Source organism: Hemitrygon akajei, chromosome 14 (genome assembly GCF_048418815.1).
Source record: "Hemitrygon akajei chromosome 14, sHemAka1.3, whole genome shotgun sequence".
Taxonomy (NCBI): domain Eukaryota; kingdom Metazoa; phylum Chordata; class Chondrichthyes; order Myliobatiformes; family Dasyatidae; genus Hemitrygon; species Hemitrygon akajei.
In genome coordinates this window covers 52345070-52367039 of record NC_133137.1, presented here as the reverse complement: position 1 = coordinate 52367039, position 21970 = coordinate 52345070, and the positions used below count along the sequence as shown (strand labels likewise).

Sequence of the window (21970 nt, the reverse complement as noted above, 5' to 3'; positions counted from 1 at the left end):
AGGAGCTGAAACTGAGTGCACTCCTGCAGATGTAGATATCAGAGAGAACGTTAGGTACCCTGAAATCCCACATCTCACAGGAGGAACATTCTACTGCCTGAACTACCATCCTCCCTACCCTTGTTATAACCTCTAACTTCTCAAATTTAAGTTCTAGCCTGAGCCTGTTCTCACCAAAGCCTGACCAGTAATACTGTCTACTCAACAATGGCTGATCTGTTTAAACCTCACTACCTTTTATCAGGCTTTGCTAAGATATTATTACCTCAAGTAATCTCCTGCTCCACAGACAAGTTCGGACAGGACCCACTCGCTTTTTAAAACTGGCATGTAAAAGTCCACAAGGAACTGACTCCAACTTGCTCTATCTCCCACTCTGCAGAAGCATCACAAATAGACTGTCCTGGTTCAGCCATATAGATACTATAACCAAGAAATCTCACCAGCCAGTCTATTTTGTCAGAAAGTTAAGGAGGTTTGGCATACCCCAGGTGACTTTCCAGTTTGTATCATTGCATCATTGAAAGCTTCCTATCCAGATGCACCACTTGGCGTGGCAACTGTCCTGCCTGTGACCATAAGAAACTGTAGAGAGTTGGAGACACAGCTTAGTACATCACAAAAACCAGCCTCCCCTCCATCTACACTTCTCACTGCCTCAGGAAAGCAGCCAGCATAACCAAAGGCACCTCCCACCCTCATCAATTTCCTTCCCATACACTCACCACCTCCAGGCAGATGTTATAAAGGTTTGAAAACATCCACCCCCAGTGTCAAGGATGGCTTCTACCCTGCTGTTGAATGAACTGCTTGTCTGATGAAGACAAACTCTTGGTCTCTCAATCTATCCCATCATGGCCCTTGCACCTTATTGCCTACCTGCACTGTACAGCTTCTCTGAAAAGGAGTGCTCCTGTATTTTGTTATTGCTTTTAGACAATAGGTGCAGGAGTAGGCCATTCAGCCCTTCTAGCCAGCACCGCCATTCATTGTGATCATGGCTGATCATACACCATCAGTACCCTGTTCCTGCCCTCTCCCCATATCCCTTGACCCCACTATCTATAAGAGCTCTATCTAACTCTCTCTTGAATGCATCCAGAGACTTGGCCTCCACTGCCTTCTGGGGCAGAGCATTCCACATATCCACCACTCTCTGGGTGAAAAAGTTTTTCCGCATCTCAGTTCTAAATGGCCTACCCCTTATTCTTAAACTGTGGCCTCTAGTTCTGGACTCGCCCATCAGCGGGAACATGCTTCCTGCCTCCAGCGTGTCTAATCCCTTAATAATCTTATATGTCTCAATCAGATCTCCTCTCATCCTTCTAAATAACAGTGTATACGAGCCCAGTCGCTCCAATCTTTCAACATATGACAGTCCCGCCATTCCGGGAATTAATCTTGTGAACCTACGCTGCACTCCCTCAATAGCAAGAATGTCCTTCCTCAAATTTGGAGACAAAAACTACACACAGTACTCCAGGTGGGGTCTCACCAGGGCCCTGTACAGCTGCAGAAGGACCTCTTTACTCCTATACTCAATTCCTCTTGTTATAAAGGCCAGCATGCCATTAGCTTTCTTCACTGCCTGCTGTACCTGCATGCTTGCTTTCATTGACTGATGTACAAGAACACCTAGATCTCATTGTACTTTCCCTTTTCCTAACTTGACTCCATTTAGATAGTAATCTGCCTTCCTGTTCTTGCCACCAAAGTGGATAACCTCACATTTATCCACATTAAACTGCATCTGCCATGCATTTGCCCACTCACCCAACCTGTCCAAGTCACCCTGCATTCTCATAACATCTTCCTGACATTTCACACTGCCACCTAGCATTGTGTCATCAGCAAATTTGCTAATGTTACTTTTAATCCCTTCATCTAAATCATTAATCTATGTTGTAAACAGCTGTGGTCACAGCACCGAACCTTGCGGTACCCCGCTGGTCACAGCCTGCCATTCCGAAATGGACCCGTTAATCACTACTCTTTGTTTCCTGTCAGCCAGCCAATTTTCAATCCATGTCAGTACTCTGCCCCCAATACCATGTGCCCTAATTTTGCCCACTAATCTCCTATGTGGGACTTTATCAAAAGCTTTCTGGAAGTCCAGGTACACTACATCCACTGGCTCTCCCTTGTCCATTTTCTCATTAGTACTTTGATGTTCTTGTATTTTGCAATGGTCTGTATGGATTGCCTGCGAAACAGTTTTTTCTACTGTTTCTCAGAGCATGTGACAATAAAGAAAAAGGTACCTAGCCCCTCTTGAAGTAATAGTCCAGATTATGTGTTGGCCTCTACTGTGGGGACAAATCTACAATCATCAGTCTCAAGTAAGTCTTTTTACTGAACCTTAGGCTAAACTAATAACCATTAGTTTAAAATAAATTCCAGAGATTATTATCACATACACTCAGGGCCCATTTTATTAGTATTAGTTTGTGGTTTTCTGCTGCTGTAGCCTATCCTCTTTAAGGTTTGACGTGTGTTCAGCAATGCTTTTCTGCACACCACTACGGTGCGGGTGGTTATTTGAGCCATTATTGCCTTCTGTTGGCTTGAACCGGTTTGGCCATTCTGCTCTGACCTCTCTCAATAAGGCATTTTCTTTTGCCCACAAAACTGCCACTCATTGGAAATTGTTTTCGTTTTTCCACATTATTCTCTCTAAACTCTAGAGACTGATTGTGAAAATCACAGGAGATCAGCAGTTTGAGATGCTCAAACCACCCCGTCTGGCACAAACCATCATTGCACTATCAAAGTCATTTGGATTGCATTTCTTTCTCATTCCGATGTTTGGTTGGAAAACAACTGAACCTCTTGGTCACATCAGCATGCTTTTATGCATTGAGTTGCTGCTGATAGGCTGGTTAAACATCTGCATTAACAAGCAGGTACATAGTTGTACTTAAAGGGACCACTAAGCGTATACTAAAGTACAAAGGGAAAATTGGTTTGCATACCATCCATAAAGATCACGGTAGCATAGCAGTTTGCATGACGCTATTACTCCTTGGGGCATTGGAGTTCCAAGTTCAATTCCAGTGCAGTCTGTAAGAAGTATGTGCATCCTTCCTGTGAGCGAGTTGGTTTCCTCCCACAGTCCAAAGATGTGTGTGCCAGTCAGTACATTAATTGGTAATTATAAATTGACCTATGATGCAGGTAAGATTAAATAGGTGTGTTGCTATGTGGTGCAGCTTATTGGAGTGAAAGGGGCTGTAAATATTTTCATCATATCAGTGCATTGAGGTTGTGCAAGGGAAGATAAATAACATAATATAATGTAATAATATTTATTATTTTTATGGGAGTCAATCTTTGCATATTTCTATTTCCAGATTCTTCAGTGAGATCAAAAAATACATGTGCCCATATCTTCAGCTAAAACCATGAGTTGCAAACGCCATAATCCAGTGGAGAGTATTTGCCGAAAGCTCCAAACCATCCAAATGCGGGACCAGGTATCAAATCCTGCACTGCAGATTCCAAAGTTCCGCTCCAGGAACTTTGACAGCCCCCAGGTCAACCACAAGAAGAATATGGAGAGGATTTTAAAGAACAGGACAGTGAAAAGTCAAGGAACGGAGCAGCAGGGGACTCCTGTCGTTGCCAATCATGTCTTATCCCCTAAAATTGCTCTGATCTCATCAGAACAACCTAGAGCTGAAGGACTGAGTCCCACTGTCACTTCTGCTTACATGGTCGTCAGCTCTACGGAAGACACAGTCTCCAAGCCTCTGAACTGCTGCCAGACTCAGACCTGTTCGACACCGGTTGTTGAGAGTGGGAGAAATGAGATGATCTTGAGCCACCCCCACTCAGCCATCATTAACATTGAGCACCGCTTTCTGCCCACTGACAGTAGTCCTGTCACCTCTACCAGCTTTAGCTTCTGCACCCATTTGCACAGACCAGCCTCTCCTGTAGGAAAGGAATTATCGTTGGCTGGGATGAGTGGTAAGTCTAATAGTGGGGGTGGTGGAACTGCAATTATATCAATTATCAATAAAATTAAAAGAGCACAGAGAAAATTTATAAGGATGTTGCTGGGGCTTGAGAACCTGAGCTATAGGAAATGATTGAATAGGTTAAGACTGTTTACTGGAGCAATGAGGAGATTTGATAGAGGAATACATTTGAGGGTTATGGATACAATAAATGTTAGCAGGCTTTCTTCACTGAGGCTCGATGAGACTAAAAGTAGAGGTCATTGGTTAAGAGTGAGAGGTGAAATGTTTAAAGGGAACATGAGGGGGAACTTAACTCACAGGGTGGTGAGAGAGTGGGACAATCTGCCAGTGGCAGTAGTGGATGTGCGTTTGATTTCTACATTTAACAGGCTTTGATAGATACGTGAATGGGAGAGGTATGGAGGGCTGTGGTCCAGGGGCTTGGCAGAATGACAGTTCAGCATGAGCTATATGTTTCTGTACTCCAGTGTTTTGATTCTATGTACCTTTTGCACCAGAATTAGTTTTCAACTTGCCTGGATGGGGCTTATTCTCACAGCTCTTTGTTGGATGTACAAATCATGAGTAATATCAATGACTTTCGTGGGCTATGTTTTAACTTTGTCTTTGTAATCTAGGAAGTTCTCAATGTGTGACCGATTTGTGATCTAAAAGCAGTGGGTATTGTGGAATTGATTTCAGCTGAAATCCTACAAATCAGGGGAAGGAAAATGTGGGTGGGAGCAGTCTATTGGCCCCCAAAGACCTCACTTCTCAATAGGTCAGAAGGTAGAGGGCTTGTTTGAAGGGAGTTGCAATTATGGAAGATTCTAATCTATGTATTGATTGGATGAATCAAACTATCAAAGGTATCTAAGAATCAGATCTTGTAAAAAAAAAATGTTTCAAGGGTTTCTGTTTAGAGCCATACATTGTGAATACTGTAGTAATTGGACTTGTACATTGAAGCAGGATTGAAAAGGTACCTTGTGGCTAAAGATCTTCTAGGGCAAATATCTTGAACCTTTCTGAGAATGTGCACCCAAATTGGCACTAATCTTATTTTTGAAAGAAATTCTCTTGCATGCCATGGTAATTTTGAGCAAAGATCATCATTGATTAATGTATCAATAATTATAGACTATTTTAGGGGGAAAGAATGAGTCCTGTTGCCTATTAATGTGGACTCTTTGTTTTACTGTTTTTAAAAATAATCTAACAGGCGGAACAAAATAATTTTCAAAAACCTGTTTAATACTAAACTTTTCAGAAGACAATTGAAAAATTATATTTCAAAATAGTATTTTTATTGTACATCATACATAAGATAAGAAATGTAAACATGAAATTAGAAGATTTGGTGTATATTTATAAAAGATCAAGGAAAGGAAAATAAACATTTATGAAACTTGCCTTGAGCCTTTGCCTCTTCTCTCCTAAGCTTCTTGAGCCGAAGCCTAACCACTAACACTGGCCCAATTACAATGGCTTAAGCCTAACTTTTTACTGGCCTTTGCCAAGTACCTAATAGGTCATTATGGTTTAAGCCCAGTGAAAAGTCCTCGCTCTACCTCAACAAAGCAAGAGGCTGCTCCGGATGATTAAAGCCTCCCCAAAAAGTTTCTGGATCTCACTCCTAATCCCATTGCCTGCTTATTTCCCAACTGTTCCTTAACCTGTTGTGCTACATGCTAACTAACAGTGCTTTCGTTGAAAGATTAACAAATCTTTTGATCAGGCTAATGTTTTCACTCATAGACCCTGCAGTTGTAACAGCCACACTAAGGCCCTGGAAATCTTTCTGGCCAGTGATCCAGCGGTCACCATTCAATAAATAAATCATTCCCACCATGCGTACAAAAGGAAGCACCAACAGTTACCTAAAACATTCAAATTGGGGCATTTTCAAATATCAGTCCATTAAAACAAACACATTAATAAATAATGTTTACCAATAAACTCCAAAGTACAAAATAGTCTACAACAGAATGAAATGCATCACCTGACAAGTGATGTTTCCTTGTGAGGTACTTTAAGCTGAACTGGCTTCCTGTTAAGTCTATGCTGAAAATTATCCCATTTCCCCCACCAATTTTCCCTCAACTCATTTCCCTGAAATTCCCATCAAATCCCTCCTTTCCATTCCCATACACACTAGGGATAATCTACAGCAGCCAATTCACATACTGATCTGCACACCTTTGGGGTGTGGGAGGAAACCAGAGGGAACCCACATGGTGACCGTGAGAACGTGTAAACTCTACCCCTTTCTGTGAGATCTCCGTTGAGATCGTTAAGAGCACCAAATTTCTTGGTGTTCACCTGACAAAGAATCTTACCTGGTCCCTCAACACCAGCTCCATAGCAAAGAAAACCCAGCAGCATCGTTACTTTCTGTGAAGGCTGAGAAAAGTCCATCTCCCACCCCCCCATCCTCATCACATTCTACAGGGATTGTATTGAGAGCATCCTGAGCAGCTGCATCACTGCCTGGTTCGGAAATTGCACCATCTCGGATCGCAAGACCCTGCAGTGGATAGTGAGGTCAGCTGAGAAGATCATCGGGGTCTCTCTTCCCACTATTACAGACATTTACACCACACGCTGCACCCACAAAGCTAACAGTATTGTGAAGGACCCCACGCACCCCTCACACAATCTCTTCTCCCTCCTGCCGTCTGGCAAAAGGTACTGAAGCATTTGGGCGCTCAAGACCAGGCTGTGCGACATTTTCCTCCCCCAAGCCATCAGACTCCTCAATACCCAGAGTCCAGACTGACATCTACCTCATTTATTATTATATTATAATTTATCCTGTACTGTGCCTATTGTCTTGTTTATCTAATTATTGTACAGCCCTGCACTGTTTTGTGCACTTTATGTAGTCCTGTGCAGGTCAGTAGTCTAGTGCAGATTTTTATGTTGTTTTATGTAGTCCTGTGTAGCCTTGTGCTGTCTAGTGTAGTTTTGTGTTTCATGTAGCACCAGGGTCCTGGAGGAACACTGTTTCATTTTTACTGTGTACTGTACCAGTAGTTTATGGTTGAAATGACGATAAACTTGACTGAGATCAGGACTGAACCTGGGTCGCTGGACCTGGGAGGCAGTGGCTCTGCCTGCTGCATCACGGTGCTACCTCAAACTCTGAATCACTTCAAATGTTGGAGACATTTTGAAGTCCTCACAGACTTGGTGTACATTTCAGTATTTGGATAGAACATGGTTGGGCCAATTGGCAATGGCTTCTCTGTGCTTATACTTTTTCTTCTGTTGTTAATAATGGTAAATACTGTATGTATATTCATGGAGTCATTGTTTTCAATGGTAAGTGTGGTCGAGGCTAATTATTGGAGTAGGCTTTCTGATGAAGCTAGTACTATAAGTTAATAGTCATTAAGTCTAGATGACTAAACTCTGCTGGCCTCAGCTCCAGTGCCTTTGCTCCAAACAACTGAACCCAGCCCCGATTCCATGATCTGTTAATTATTTATCTACCTCCACCGTGAATTCTTCATCCACCACCCAGTACAGCAGAGGTTCTCCACCCCCTGTGAGGAGAAATCTCTATGTGCCTGTTCTTTTTCAAATGGCCAACCCCCTTACTTTTCAGTTACCTTCCCATATCTCAGACTCTCCGACTGGGAAAAACATCCCAATATCTACCCAGTCAAGCCACTTCATAATTTTGTGTTTGATCAAGGCCACCCTTCATTTTTCTATACTCTAGGCTCTAACTATTTAGTCTCTCATCCCAGGAATTAGCCTAGTGGGTTTCCATTGGACTGTCTTCAATATTACCATAGCTCGTTTTCGGTATGGGGACCAAAACTACTTTTTCCACTCCAATGAAGGGCAAAATGCTTTCTTAACTGCTTGTTGGATCTGCCTGCTGGCTTTTCATGATGCATAAAGTCTCTCTCCAGTTAGATCATTCTTTATGCCATGGACCCCTTTCATTAACTGAGAGGTCCCTGGACCCCAGGTCGGGAACCCCAGCATTAGATGACCTGCCTTTTGACTTCTCCTACAGAAGTTCAAGTGCTCACACATTTAACTTTGTTAGCCAGTCTGTTGCCCACTCAAACGCAGAATAACTGTATGCTCATTGCAATAAGGTGCAAGGCTGTGACAAGGCAGAGTGAGCACAGGCATCTATTTTGTCATGTTAGGGGACTGTTCAAAAGCCTTATAACAGCAGGCTAAGATGCCCCAGTTGCAAAGGAAAGTGTTGAATCCCAGGTATAGGAGTTTGGAGATGAGTTTTGCCAAGTAACAAGAATGCACCCCTTTCTTATGGAAGCCCACGTTCTGAATGGGGCAAACTCTTGCTGAGCATTAGAGACAGCAGTTTGAACCACATGGCATGTATGCATAAGATGGCACATGCAAGGATTTTGCTGCCAGGCAGTGTCATCCCAAGATTCCTCAAAGCTCATCTGCAATAGGAGAAAAGGATACACAATGATTGTCCCGTCTTTTCTGCCAAATGAAGCAGCAAGTGACCTATAACCTGAGAGCAAAGCATAGTTTTCACAGAAAACTCGTCATGTGGTCTTGTCTTAATGAAAGCTTTGCCTTCTATCTTTGTTTTCCAAAGGGAACAAACCAGCAGCACCAAACAGGACGGAGAATACTGAAGATACAAGTCTGATTTGTGAGGAGGATTTGCTGGACACCATTTTCTACAGTTGTGATGTAAACCACCAAGGTAACGCTTCTGATAGGAGCACCCTCGGGTAAATTGGTTGTTAACAAAAAAAAAACGCATTTCACTGTTTTGATGTGCACATGGCAAATAAACGAATCTTGATCTTGCACCTTCTCCCTGTTGCTGACTGGATAACTCTGGGGTGTAATGTGTGTGTGGAGTGCAAGCAGTTTGGCCCCTTTCAGAAATGGGTGAGGGGTGAACTAAGATCTTTAGAAGTGTGAAGGGTGCTGACTGAGAAAACTTCATTTCCATTGGAGAGGAGCAACAATCAAAGCCATTGCTAGATGATGACCAAGAAATCAAATGGGGTGTTTGGAAGAAACACACACACAAAAAATGCTAGTGGAAGAGTACAGTCGACATTTCGGGCCAAGACCCTCTCAGCCCAGAACGTTGACTGTACTCTTCTCCATAGATGCTGCCTGGCCTGCCGAGTTCTTCTAGCATTTTGTGTGTGTTGCTCGGGTTTCCAGCATCTGCAGATTTTCTCCTGTTTGTGAGGGGAGTTTGGAAGAATTGCTTTGACCTTGGAAATGGAGGGAACATGAAGCTTGCTGTCTAGTGATTGTAATTTATGTGTGATAAATACAGAACACAAGAAACTTTGGACTTTATAGTCCCAGAAACACTCCTCCAATGGGTTCTTGTATTTCATTAGTCTCCTGTAGTTTATTTCATTCTGATTTATCGTGGAGTGGAACAACTGGTCAGCAGCTGATACTGCCGAGGTCTTTAGTGAAAGTGCCTACTGAACCTTGGTATTACTTAATCCAATGATTCCTTATTCCCTCTAGTGTAGTGTGTTTACTATAGCTATTCAGGGTGTTAAGTACTGTGCTCTAAATATTACAAGGAAAATTATCAGGAGTGAGAACACTTTGCTAATAGTGATGGTGTAGTTTCTGTCAGCAGAGGGCAACATGCTCCACATTAGTGAACTGAAGTGGCTTTTGCCTTTGAGAGAATGTGGATGGAGATTTGTATCCCATTCAGGTGTGTTTGTGATCTGCCTTCACTGTATTGTGGTCTTCCACTTTGAATGGGCATGGTGATGTTTGAAAAATCTTTTTAAGCCAGTCACACCTAATGGTGCATAAGTCGCCGACAGCAGCTTGCCAGCATCCTCTGTCCTGGGCCCTTTCAAGTTGTCCCCAGGTGTAACTCATCAAAGATCCTTCCTCTCCCACGGATGAGGTCTTTGGAGGTTCTATTTGTGTTTCTATAGCACTGAGATTTTACAGGATTGGTTTGCTAGGCCATGCCCAACCCTCTTCCTTTCACACCTCTGTTTGAGACAATTCATGGTGAAGTTTTGTAAATTTTCAGCCAATTGCAAAGTTCTCTTCCCCTTGCCCAGAAGTTCAAGGAAAGGAAACCTCAGAATCAGGATTATTATCACAGACCTATATCATCAAATTGTTTTGCTACTTATTACCGAATTGTTTTTTTGTGATTCAAACCCCATTGCAGATGATTGACGTGCTGCCTTTAATATGCTTGCTAGGCCCGTAGGTCAAACAATTAGCTAATGTGGTGAGCAAGGTTGATTGGATTAGAGGGTTTATAATGATGGTAGCTTTAAGTTAACCCTATATATGGAGCAACAGATTATAGATGCTGGAATCTGGAGCAACAGACAATGTGATGGAGAAACTCAGCAGGTCAGACGATATCTGTGGAGGGAAGTGGACAGTCGACGTTTTGGATTGAGACCATTCATCTGGACTCATCCCTTTAAAATCAATAAGGCATCCAATAGCACCATCTTAATATCAACATCTCCTGGAATATCAGCACGCCCGTCCCTATTCTTGCCATAACATCTGAGGTGGTGTAGGTCCCAATGGCATAGGTAGGAAGTTCTACAGCATGAACTTTGAGAGCTAAGTAGATATTTTAATAAGTTCCTTGGAGGCCGTAATCTCTGGATTGCCTCTGGTGCCATGAGTTAGTGGGTGCAGGAATGAAATTGTCAGATGAATGCTATAGGTAAAAGGATAGTTCAGAAAGATGGGTCTTGTGTTTGCGGATCAATGTGGTCCTGTTGGGGAAGTGGGACCTGCACAAATGGGATGGGTTGCACATTGACCAGAGTGTGCATCCTTGCTGGGAGGCTTGCTTGCACTGTTGAAGGTTTAAATTGAGTTATCAGAGTAAATATCCAGATGGAGAGATCGGAACTTTGTCTCTTCGAGGCGACAGTCCAATAGGCAGAGCAAGTAGGTGCACACCAAGGGAATTCAAAGCCAAGTTGCATCTACTTTAATGCAAGGAGTCTAACTGGCAAAATAGAGAGGGTCTATGATATTCTTGCTGTCACTGAGATGTAGTTGAAGGATGGACAAAGCTGATAATTCAATATCGTAGGGCGTGAACTTTTCAGTTGTGTTTGGCGATCAGAATGTTTGGGGAGGGGTAGTATTATTTTACTGCTGATCAAATATTACGTTACTTCAAAGGTTGCACCTCTGCCTGGATGCCAGGATTGCAAGAGACCTCAGAGAGGCAGACTCAGCCATGGACACAAGTGTCACACAATCATTGAGGACATCTTCAAAGGATGGTGCCTCAAGATGACATTCATCATTAGGGGCTCTCATCATCCAGAATGTATCCTCCTCTCATTGCTATCAGTGGGAAGGAGATACAAGAGCCTGAAGTCTGGCATTCAACATTTTCAGAGCAGCTTCTTCCCCTCTGCCATCAGATTTTTGAATGGTCCATGGTGCTACCTCAGTATTCCTTTATTTGCTGTTTTTTTTTGTAACTTATGCTGATTGTTAGGTCCTGCACTGCATAGTAGCATGTTTCATGTGCGTCACCGATAATAAACTTGATTCTGATTTTGAGGCCTTGTCTGTTTGGGAAATGGCTCAAGCCTATTGAATTTGATTCCTCCATGTGAATCATTCATTTTGCCAAGAGTTGAGCAAGGGGTAAATGAAGGAGAGGGGCAAGAGGAGCTGGCTGAGTGTCCTGGCTGGGGAAAATCCTCATTTGAAACCCTGTCAACAGAGGAGTCCTCTTCAAAAAGTATTGAGGAAACACTGACAAGGCCTCTGAAGGCATCTCATCAGTGCCAGCTCCAGCAGCGTCTGGAGGAATGGTGATCGGATGGGCCTGGCAAATTTCGGGGATGGCACGATTTGACCTGACAATTGAACTTCCAGGGCAAAGTACATCCGGAGATGATAAACCTTGGGACACAGAATGACTTCTCTTCTGGTGAAACATGAAGGAGCTGGGAAAGGAGGAATAATTACTGCATTGGTGGTGGGGAAGGAGGGCTGGGCAGTGGGGAGGTGGTGAATGAGATCGACTGCTCTCTGGAAGACTTCATGGGCTCCACTGTTCTCAATCTAACTTCCAGGACAGCCTGTGTCTGATGTTCCTGTCAGTTCATCATCTGTCCCACTAAGACTGTGGGAATATACCTACCTGTAGCCGAATCCCTGCTGTTAGCTTCAGTTAGTTTGAAAGCCCATGCTATTGAAGTAATCTGTATTTTCCCTTTTTGTCTCTTGTAGGGAAGGTGAGTGTTTCTAAGATTGTGGACTACCTACGTCACACTACAAGTCGCAATTCAGATGATAGTGGTCTGGAAGACTTGTGTAACATGCTGGACCCTAATGACAAGGATGTCTCCATTGACTTGGACACCTATCGTGCAGTTATGAAGGAGTGGGTGGAAGACTGTAGGAGGAAAGGGTAAGGGTGTATAGGCTATACAACCACTCTACTATGGAACCCTGGCCTGAGAATCAAAATGCTTGAAATGTGAACTACAAAACACAATGCTGGAAACACTTACCAAGTCAGGCAGCATCTATGGAGAGTGAAATGTAATGTTTTGGGTTCAGTGTTCGAGCTGAACCGTGAACTGGTTCACTTTCCTTCAGAATGTTTCTTGGATTCTTTTGTCTGTGCATGATCAGTTTTCTTGCGAACCTGCATATGTTGTACAGGCATTTCAATGAAGCTGATGAGCCATGTGTTGATATCAGAGCTAGTGTGAAAGCTGCTGATCTCTAAGTAGACTGGTTCCATACATGAGAGAAGGATGCTCTCATGAAGGGGCATGAAGTGTGTGAAGTTACCATAACTAGAGAGAAGGTTCTTGGGGAAACTGAAAGGTCTGAAGGTAGATAAGTCACCAGAACCAGATAGTGTACATGCCAGAGTTATGAAAGAAGTGGCTGAAAAGATTGTGGAGGCTTTAGTAATGATCTTTCAAGAATCACTAGATTCTGGAATGGTTCAAAAAAACTGGAAAATTGCAAATGTCACTCCACTCTTCAAGAAGGAAGAGAGGCAGAAGAAAAGTTAGTTAGTCTGACCACAGTGGTTGGGAAGATGTTGGAGTTGATTATCAAAGATGAGGTCTCGGGGTGCTTGGAGATGCATGATAAAATAGGCCATAGTCATTTTGGTTTCCTCAAGGGAAAATCCTGCCTGACAAATCTGTTGGAACTCTGAAGAAATAACAAGCAGGATAGACAAAGGAGGATTGGTTCATGTTGCATACTTGGATTTTCAGAAGGCCTTTGACAAGGTACCACATATGAGACTGGGTTAACAAGCTACGAGCCCATGGTGTTACAGGAAAGATTGTAGCATGGATAAAGCAGTGGCTGATTGGCAGGAGGCAGAGTGGGAATAGAGGGAGCTTTTCTGACTGGCTGCTGGTGGCTAGTGGTGTTCCACGGGAATCTGTATTGGGAACTGATACTTTTTACGTTGTAGTCAATAATTTGAATGATGGAATTGATGGCTTTGTTGCAAGGTTTGCAGATGATTATGAAGATAGTTGAGGGGCAGGTGGTTCTGAGGAAGTAGAGAGGCTACATAAGGATGTAGATTGGGAGAATGGGCAAAGAAATGGCAGACGGAATATAGTGTTAGGAAGTGTATGGTCAACCACTTTGGTAGAAGAAATGAAAGAGTTGTCTACTTTGTAAATGGAGCAAAAATACAGAAAAAAACTGAGGTGCAAAGGGACTTAGGAGTCCTCATGCAGGATTCCCTGAAGGTTAATTTGCAGGTTGAGTCTGTGGTGAGGAAGGCAAATGCAATGGTAGCAATCATTTTAAGAGGACTAGGATATAAAAGTAAGGATGTAATGTTGAAATTTTATCAAGCACTAGTGTGGCCTCACTTGGAGTCTTAATGGGCCAAATGGCCTAATTCTGCTCCTATGTCTTATGGTGTTATCCATGCTACCCCGTTACACCCATATGATCGATTAACCTACTATTGCATGTGTCTTTGGATTGATCACTAGACTCTTGTTAGTAGGGCACTGGATGATAGAAATGCCACTGAATATCAAAGGATGGCTGTTTATATTATTTTAGATCTGGTCACTTTTGGTTACCTGGCACATTAGTTCACACCAGTGAGGTTGTCTAAGAGTTGGTACATATAGTCATGGACTGGTTTATATGAGGATTTGTTAATGAATTTGCACATTGTGCAGTCAAAAGCAGACACTCCTACTTCTGACTTTGTGTTGGAAAGGCCATTGGTAAAACAGCTGAAACTAGTTGGGAACAGCACTGCCCTGAGGAACTCCTGCAATGATGTGCAGGGGCTGAGATGGTTGACCTGCAACAATCCTAACAAACATCCTTAGAGCAATGTTGTTATTCCAGTGTTAGGGGTGCCTCCCCTTTGAGTTCAGTTTTACTGTAGCTCCTGATGTCAAGGGGAGTCACCTTCTCCTTCACTGCTGGTATTCAGCTTTTCGGTCTGTAACCAAATGGTCCTGGTAAAATCCAAACTGGACATCAAAACATAGCTTACTGGTGGATAAGTCCCACTTGACGTTGGTGTTGGCGACAATTAAAAGCATAGAATGGCCAGTGATTAGTTGGATAAAATTTGGCATGCTTCTTGTGAACTGATGGATTTTCACACTGTTGTGTTATGCCAGTATTGAAATGGTGATGGAATAGCTTGACTAGAGGCACAGTATCTTCTGCAGTGCAGGTACACAGCTGGCATGTTGTCCAGGCCCATGGGCTTTGTGGTATCCAGTGATCTTAACCATTTTTGATTGCACATGGAGTGACTGTGGACTATTTTCTGTGCTGGTACTGAAATCAGAAGGAGACCATCCAGATAATTGCAGAACAATGAGTGTGGTGTGGTGACACTGGCAATTTGGTCCACTGTTTCTGAAAATATACAGTGAAGAAAGGGAAAGATTATCCATAACCAGGGGTATTGATTTCACTGTGGTCTTGTGATGTCACCAGTGGGAGAGTCCAGGACCAGAAGGCACAGCCTTAGAAGGATATCCCTTTAGAAAAGGTGAGGAGGGAATTCTTTAGCTGGAGGGTGGTGAATGAGTGGAATTCATTGCCACAGCCAGCAGTGGAGGCCATCATTGGGTAATATTTAAATCAAATAGATTCTTGATTAGTAAGGGCATCAAAGGTGATGAGGAGAAGACAGCAGAATGGGGTTGAGAGGGAAAATGAGTCAGTCATGATTGAGTGGCCAGTTCTGCTCCTTCATCTTATGCTTGTTAATGGATCAAACTTGCCATCGACTCTCAGCCACACCAGTCTGTGTCCTTCATTTTTTCTTAGTTCCCACCTTATGACAGACATTCCCATTAATCTTTCAATCCCTCCCACTTCTCTGCAATTCATCAGAACTTTCTCTGGTTCTGATGAAGGGGTAATTGACTTAAATGTTCTTCTCTCTGCAAAGAAGCTGCCTGACTCACTGAGTGCTTCCACCGTTTTTAATTTCAGATTCCCAGCATCTGTAGTTCTGTATTGAACTTGCTGACCTGTACCTTCCTGTGTCAATTCCTGCGCTGTTCATAATTTTTATTATTCATCTCTAATGCTTAAATTCTCAACCATGTGCAGAATAGCTTCTCCATGCAGAAGTATTGCATTAGCCATTAGTAATCTGATGTTGAGATGCTTCATTATGGTACTTTACTTCACTTGCACTCAACTTCAGAACTGACTAAGCATGTCACGTGTGTGCCAGACAACAAGATGTGGCTTCAGCTCTGTGGCTTGAGAATGTTGTTTTCTGTCATAATCTTGGTTGCCTGAGGAAGAGAAACAAGTCCGGTCAATAATGCTGTTCACTCTGCCTCTGTTTCTGTAACAATGTTCGTTGGACATATCAAATTCTGTTTGTCATGTGGGCACTTCATAATGGGGGAGGGGGAGCCATTTTCCTTGATTTTTCCCTCTCATTACAGTCCTTCAACATTTGCTCATTTGATTGTCTAGCCAAGTGTCAACCATGAACGTGATGGGGAAGTTCAGAAGATGTGGTTTGCAAACATATTTGCAAAAGTTCACTAATTCATGCAAGGTGTTCTTACAGAGCAGTGTTCATCACTGTGACCACAGTGCATACTTTCAATATCTCAAGGATACACCTGTACCTAATGGGGCAGGGTGACCTGAAATCAGTGGGATTTGGAAACTTGACAACGGATATCCTGATTTAGTTTAGTGTATACGATATAATATGTATATAGAATATCTTCCTCCTTTGTGTTAAGGCTAGAAAGTTTTTATGTGTGCTACAACGTTGAAAAGTTGCATTTGTCAATTTGCATATTTCTAAAGGAAAAAATATATATTTAGGATGTTTTTCAGCCACACTGGGAAAATGTAATTAAATCTCAAGTCCATAATGCAAGTACCAAAGAATCTGGGTTTCAATGAATTGTTGCTTGATCAATATTTTTCTTCATGTAGTATCCAAGAGGAAATGGAAGCTGTGAGCATTACTGAAGATGTTGTGCTACACCATATTGGCCTTGGATCAGGTAATACCTGTATGTTTTATCATTAACCTTCTTGTTTCCATTGCCCATCCCACCAAGGCCATTTCAACGCTAGGTGAGTCTCGCTCAAAATTCTGTTACTTTTCCAGGAACGAAGAGTTCAGATGCCAACGACCGAACTGTGGGAAGCTTGGAGGCATTTGGTGGAGAGATTTCAAGAGGAGACTTGTAAGAGAAAAAGATTCTTTGAAGTTGATATAGGTATTGTGTGGTTCAATATTTTCATTGAGAGAGGTATTAATCTTGTACTTAAATGCTGACATGAGAGATTGCAGATACTAGTTTCTAGAGCAACACAGTACTGCAGGGACTCAGCAGATTAGGTAGCGTCCATGGATGGAAATGGACAGTTGACATTTTGGGCCAAACTGAAAGATAGTGGGGAGGTATCTGGTATAAAGAGATCAAAAGGTGATGCCTCAAAAAGGACCTCCATCCCCCAGGGTCTGCCCTCTTCTCACTGCTAAGGAAGGAGGAGATGCAGTAACTAGACACTTTCAACGTTTTAGTGTTTTTCTCCCCGCCATTAAATTTCTGAAGGGACAATGAATCCATGTACACTACCTCACTATTTTAATTTGCTCTAATTGCACTAATTAGTTGATTTAATACATTTCATACTGTAGTTTACAGTAATTTTGTTATGTACTGCTGCCACAAGATGACAAATTTCACAACATATGCCGGTGATGTTAAACTTGGTTCTGATTCTGGTGGGAAACTGGCCAAGTGCACAATAGGTCCAAGGTGAATAGTTGTAGAATAATATTTTGAATTTGCAGAAAACAGGGTTAATGGCAGGGTTCTTAACACTGTGGAGGAACAGAGGGTTCTTGGGACCCACGTCCATAAATCCCACAAAGTTAGTAAGAAGACATTTGGTGTTTTGGCCTTCATTCATCAGTGGATTGAGGTCAGGAGCCGTGAGGTAATATTGCAGCTATCTAAACTGGTTAGACCACACTTGGAGTACTGTGTTTAGTTCTGGTTGCCCCATTGAAGGAAGAATTTGGAAGCTTTAGAGAGTGCAGAGGAAATTTACCAGGATACCCCTGGATTAGAGATCATGTCTTATAAGGATGGGTTGAGCGAGCTTGGGCTTTTCTCTTTGGAGCACAGGAGGATGAGGGGTAACTTGATAGGGGCATGCAAGATGATAAGAGGTATAGACCTCAGAAAGGAAATGGCTAATAAGAGGGGGTGTAATTTTAGAATCAGGTTTAATATCACTGGCATATGTCATCAAACTTTTTGGTATGCAGTTCACAATACATTGCAATACACAGTAAATGTATCTTAAAGATGTCCTTGATGTCCTGGATGCTGGAGAGGCTAGTGCCCATGATGGAGCTGATCAAGTTTGCAACTTGCTGTAGTTTATTTCGATCCTGTGCAGCGTCGCCGAACCCCCCCCACCAATACCAGACGGTGATGCAGCCAGTTAGAATGCACTCCATGGTGCATCTGCAGAAATCTGCGGGTGTTTTTCCGTGGTGTATCAAATCTCCTCAAATTCCTAATGAAATATAGCCTCTCCTGTGTCTTTGTAACTACATCGATATGTTAGGCCCAAGATAGGTCTCAGTTGTTTGCACCCAGGAACTTGAAATTGCTCACTCTCTCCGCCTCTGATCCCTCTGAATACTAGTGTGTGTGTTCCCTCATATTACCCTTTCTGAAGTCCACAACCTTTGGTCTCACTGATATTGAGTGCGAGGTTGTTGCCACAACACCACTCAACTAGCTGATCTTTATCACTCCTGTATGCCTTCTCATCACCATTGAAATTCTCCCAATGTAGTTGTTTCATCAGCAAATTTATAGATGCTGTTTGAGCTGTGCTTAGCCACACAGTCATGGATGTAGAGAGAATAGAGCAGTGGGTTGAGGACGTATCCCTGGGGTGAGCCAGTGTTGATTGTTGACGAGGTAGAGACGTTATTTCCGATTCAGGTGAGGAAGTCGTTGATTTGGTTCGAGGGAGGTACAGAGGCCTGGCCTTTGGAGCTTCTTGAGCAGAATTGTAGGAATGATTGTGTTAAGCACTGAGCTGTAGTTTATAATCAGCAGCCTGACACAAGCATTAATATTGCCCAGGTGATCCAAGGCCACATGAAAAGCCAATGACCTATTGTGGCAATAGGCAAATTGCAGTGGGTCCGTGTCCTTGCTTACGCAGGAGTTGATCCTAGACATAATCAACCTCAAAGCACCTCATCACCATAGATGTGAGTGCTACTACACGATGGTTGTTAAGGCAGCTCGCTCGGTTCTTCTTGGGCGCTGATATGATTATTACCCTTTTGAGACAGGTGAAAACTTCAACTGTAGCAATAAGAGATTGAAAATCTCTTTGAACACATCTGCCAGTTGGTGAGCACAGGTTTTCAGAGCCCTACCAGGTTCACCCTCTTGAAAGACATTCTGATGTTGGCCTCTGAGACAGAGGTCACAAGGTCACCGGGTGCTGCAGGGGTCCTCAAAGCTGTAGTTATATTCTCCCTTTCAAATTGTGCATAAGGGAGCTCATCAGAGAGTGAAGCATCAGTGCTATTCATGATGTTAGATTTCGCTTTGTAGGAAGTAATGGCCTGCTATAGAGTTACCTGACTGTAGAATTCAGTGATGTATCGAGATGGTTGCCAAGGACCCTACTGTCACCTGAAGGTTAACTTACTCTTTTCTCGGTTGCCTGAATTGAAGCAGCATTCCCTGTTTTCTCTTTGACGCTAGCTGCTGCCCTAACTGTAGTCTTGATGATCTGACATGGGTAAAGAATGTGAATGAGTGCCTAAGCCCTAAAAAGCTCTGAATCAGGTCTGTGTCGTGAAATTTGTTAACTTTACAAGAATGTTATAGACGAAAACCATATGCAACACAATTAACTTGCATGCAACGTCTGCAGTGAGTAGTGTTTCTACTTGAAGTATTATAAGTAATGCACTTAAGGTGTAACCGGCAACATTGAAATGAAGAATGGTGCAGACGGGTGATGCCTATCAATGTTACACAACTCTCAATTTTCAATTAAAAGTGCTGGAGATTGTACATGATATCATGCTGCTTGTTAGCTGCAACTGTCAACTATGTGTTATGGATGATGTTACTCGCTGAATGTTTCCTGGTGTTGCTATGCAATGAAGATCATGCCATTTGTGCTGTTTAATGGACAGTATTAAGTCTGCAGTTTGGTAATGGTGTTCCTCTGCTGCAGTGTGGGGGGAGGGTGTGGGTGGAGGGAGTGTTAAGGAAGAATCCTGCAATAACACTGTAACAGGCAGCAGACTGCAATCAAACTTGTCTCCTGCATTGAAGATGACCATGATTACATTGTTTCTGACACCTCGGGCCATATCCTCCTCTTCCCAGCAGTGACTGTTGCCCGAAGTTCAAGTTTCAAACTTCCTTTGGAATGCTGTCTGCTCGGAAGGCCATGTTTTGAAGTTGGCGCTGGAGATTACTTCTCATATTTGGCTGCTCTCAACACTCTTAGCACTTGATCTTTCTTGCACCTCATTCATATGCAATGCACTTAGGGTGGTGGGATAGAAGTGTAAAGGACAAACAGGAAATTGTTAGACATTAGTTCCACTCGACTGAGGTCACTTCCCCTGTCACTAAGCTGCAGAACACAGACAAAACCACTGTAAGTATGTATTCAGAAGCCAAGATTTAAGTCCTCATCAATCCATTCACTGGTGTTCAAGAGAATGGCAGTAAATCTCTCAAAAACACTTTAAACTGCCTCTGCTCAAAAACACTACACTCTGATCTCAATGCTCTCTGAGTATCGTCACCCTGTGGTAGAGAGGCTTCTGAGTTCCTGAGATCTTGAGAGCAATTCTGTCTGGAGTTTAGCTGCCTGGTGCTTAATTCCTTGTAAAGACAAGGGGGAGGTTCCAGCCAAGGCCTCAACAGTGGAGCTGGTGGTAAATGATGATGGCACATCGCAACAGCCCAGTTGTCTTGCATACCTGCCACTGGACCCTGATCCCAATCTATCTACAGTGGCTGCCTGTGCACCATCTTCCCCGTGTTAAACAAAGTTACACACAGGTGTTCTCCATTAAGGGAATCCATCCCAGCATCCCAGATGAGCTGTGTGACAACCAGTAAAATGGTGAAGCGGGCAGGATTGTGAGGCCTGGAAGGCCCCTCAGAATATGTGGAGCTTGGAGTTTGTCTCAACAGCCACCCGAAGAACCATCAGTAGGCACCCCCACCATCTCCTCCACACCCCCCCCCCCCCCCCAGGAGAACATCATTCTCGACTCAGGCAATTGCACTACTACAACTATTACTAGCTCTGATAATAAACCCCAAACAAGAGCAGAAAGCGTGCACCATTTCCAAATCCTAAGAGCAAAGGCAGACATTGGTGAATAAACTTGCTTTCACTGTGCCAGTATGACCTTTGATTAACACATAAAAATGCTGGAGAGCTCAACAGATCAGCAGCGTCTCAGTCAATTTTTCATGCTGAGACCACCAAACAACAACTACTTACTCCTCTCCGTAGATGCTGCCTGACCTGCTGAGTCCCTCCAGCATTTTGTGTGTGCGCATTGCTTTAAATTTCAGAAGCTGCATCATCTCTTGTGTTTATGGCCTTTGACTATTTGTGTGAAGGTCAAGGCCGTTAAACTGACCTGAAGCTCATGGTCTACTCTCCAGCTGTGATCCCCACCGACCTGCTACTGCAAGGTGGGGATCACCTTCAGCAGTTGCCTCCGGACTAGAGTGGTACAGTATTAGCACGCTGGTTAACATTACCAGAATTTTAATCCACAGGCCTGGATAAGCAGTACAGAGCCTCCAATTCAAATCTCACCACGGCATCTATGGAATTATAATTCCACCTGATGGTTTGGAATTTGGAGTTTTACTGAGCAAGATATTGAGTTGCTGGGAGTAACTCAGCAGGTCAGGTGGATCTGTGGAGAGCGAATGAGTCAGCATTTTGGGGACAAGACCCTTAATCTGGACTTGGAAAAAAGTAAATGAGAGATGACCAGTACAAAAAGAGGATAGTGATCTATCAAGGGACAGGTGATCCAAATGAAGAGGGGTATTAGGCAGAATGAAACTAGGTGAAAACGGAGGTGGAAATAGTGACAGAGACTTGTAAAGTGATGGATGGAGGCAGCAGAGGTCTAAATGATGGAACCTGATAGGAAAGGAAGGTGAGGGAAACCAGATAAGGGAGGTGGGGATAGCAGAGGGAAACGGGGAGGGAACCTAGTGGGAGGAGTATGTGGGAGTTGTTTAGATGGAGTGGGTAGGGTGTTGGGAAAGAAACAAGTGTCCAGGAAGGTGGCTAGGAAAGGTGGGTAGACATGCCTGGATAGATCAGAGGCAGAGTGATTTAGCAATAATAATCACTGGGCTGTCATTTAAACCCAATCTAGGCCCCTGATGTCACACAAGGTAGGAAATGTACCACCCTTGTTTGGAATGGACGATATGACCCGA

At 43.2% G+C, this 21970-nt stretch overlaps 1 protein-coding gene across 1 annotated transcript in view; it reads left to right on the top strand.

The window, feature by feature from the left end:
• The window catches only part of lrmp (lymphoid-restricted membrane protein), a 60137-nt gene that overhangs the window by 8747 nt on the left and 29420 nt on the right, over positions 1 to 21970 (top strand). The window contains exons 2-6 of the mRNA XM_073065302.1: positions 3351 to 3969; positions 8560 to 8670; positions 12201 to 12381; positions 16410 to 16480; positions 16588 to 16666. Of these exons, the coding sequence (XP_072921403.1) occupies positions 3402 to 3969; positions 8560 to 8670; positions 12201 to 12381; positions 16410 to 16480; positions 16588 to 16666 (1010 nt within the window). The 5' untranslated portion in view covers positions 3351 to 3401. The remainder of the gene's footprint in view (positions 1 to 3350; positions 3970 to 8559; positions 8671 to 12200; positions 12382 to 16409; positions 16481 to 16587; positions 16667 to 21970) is intronic.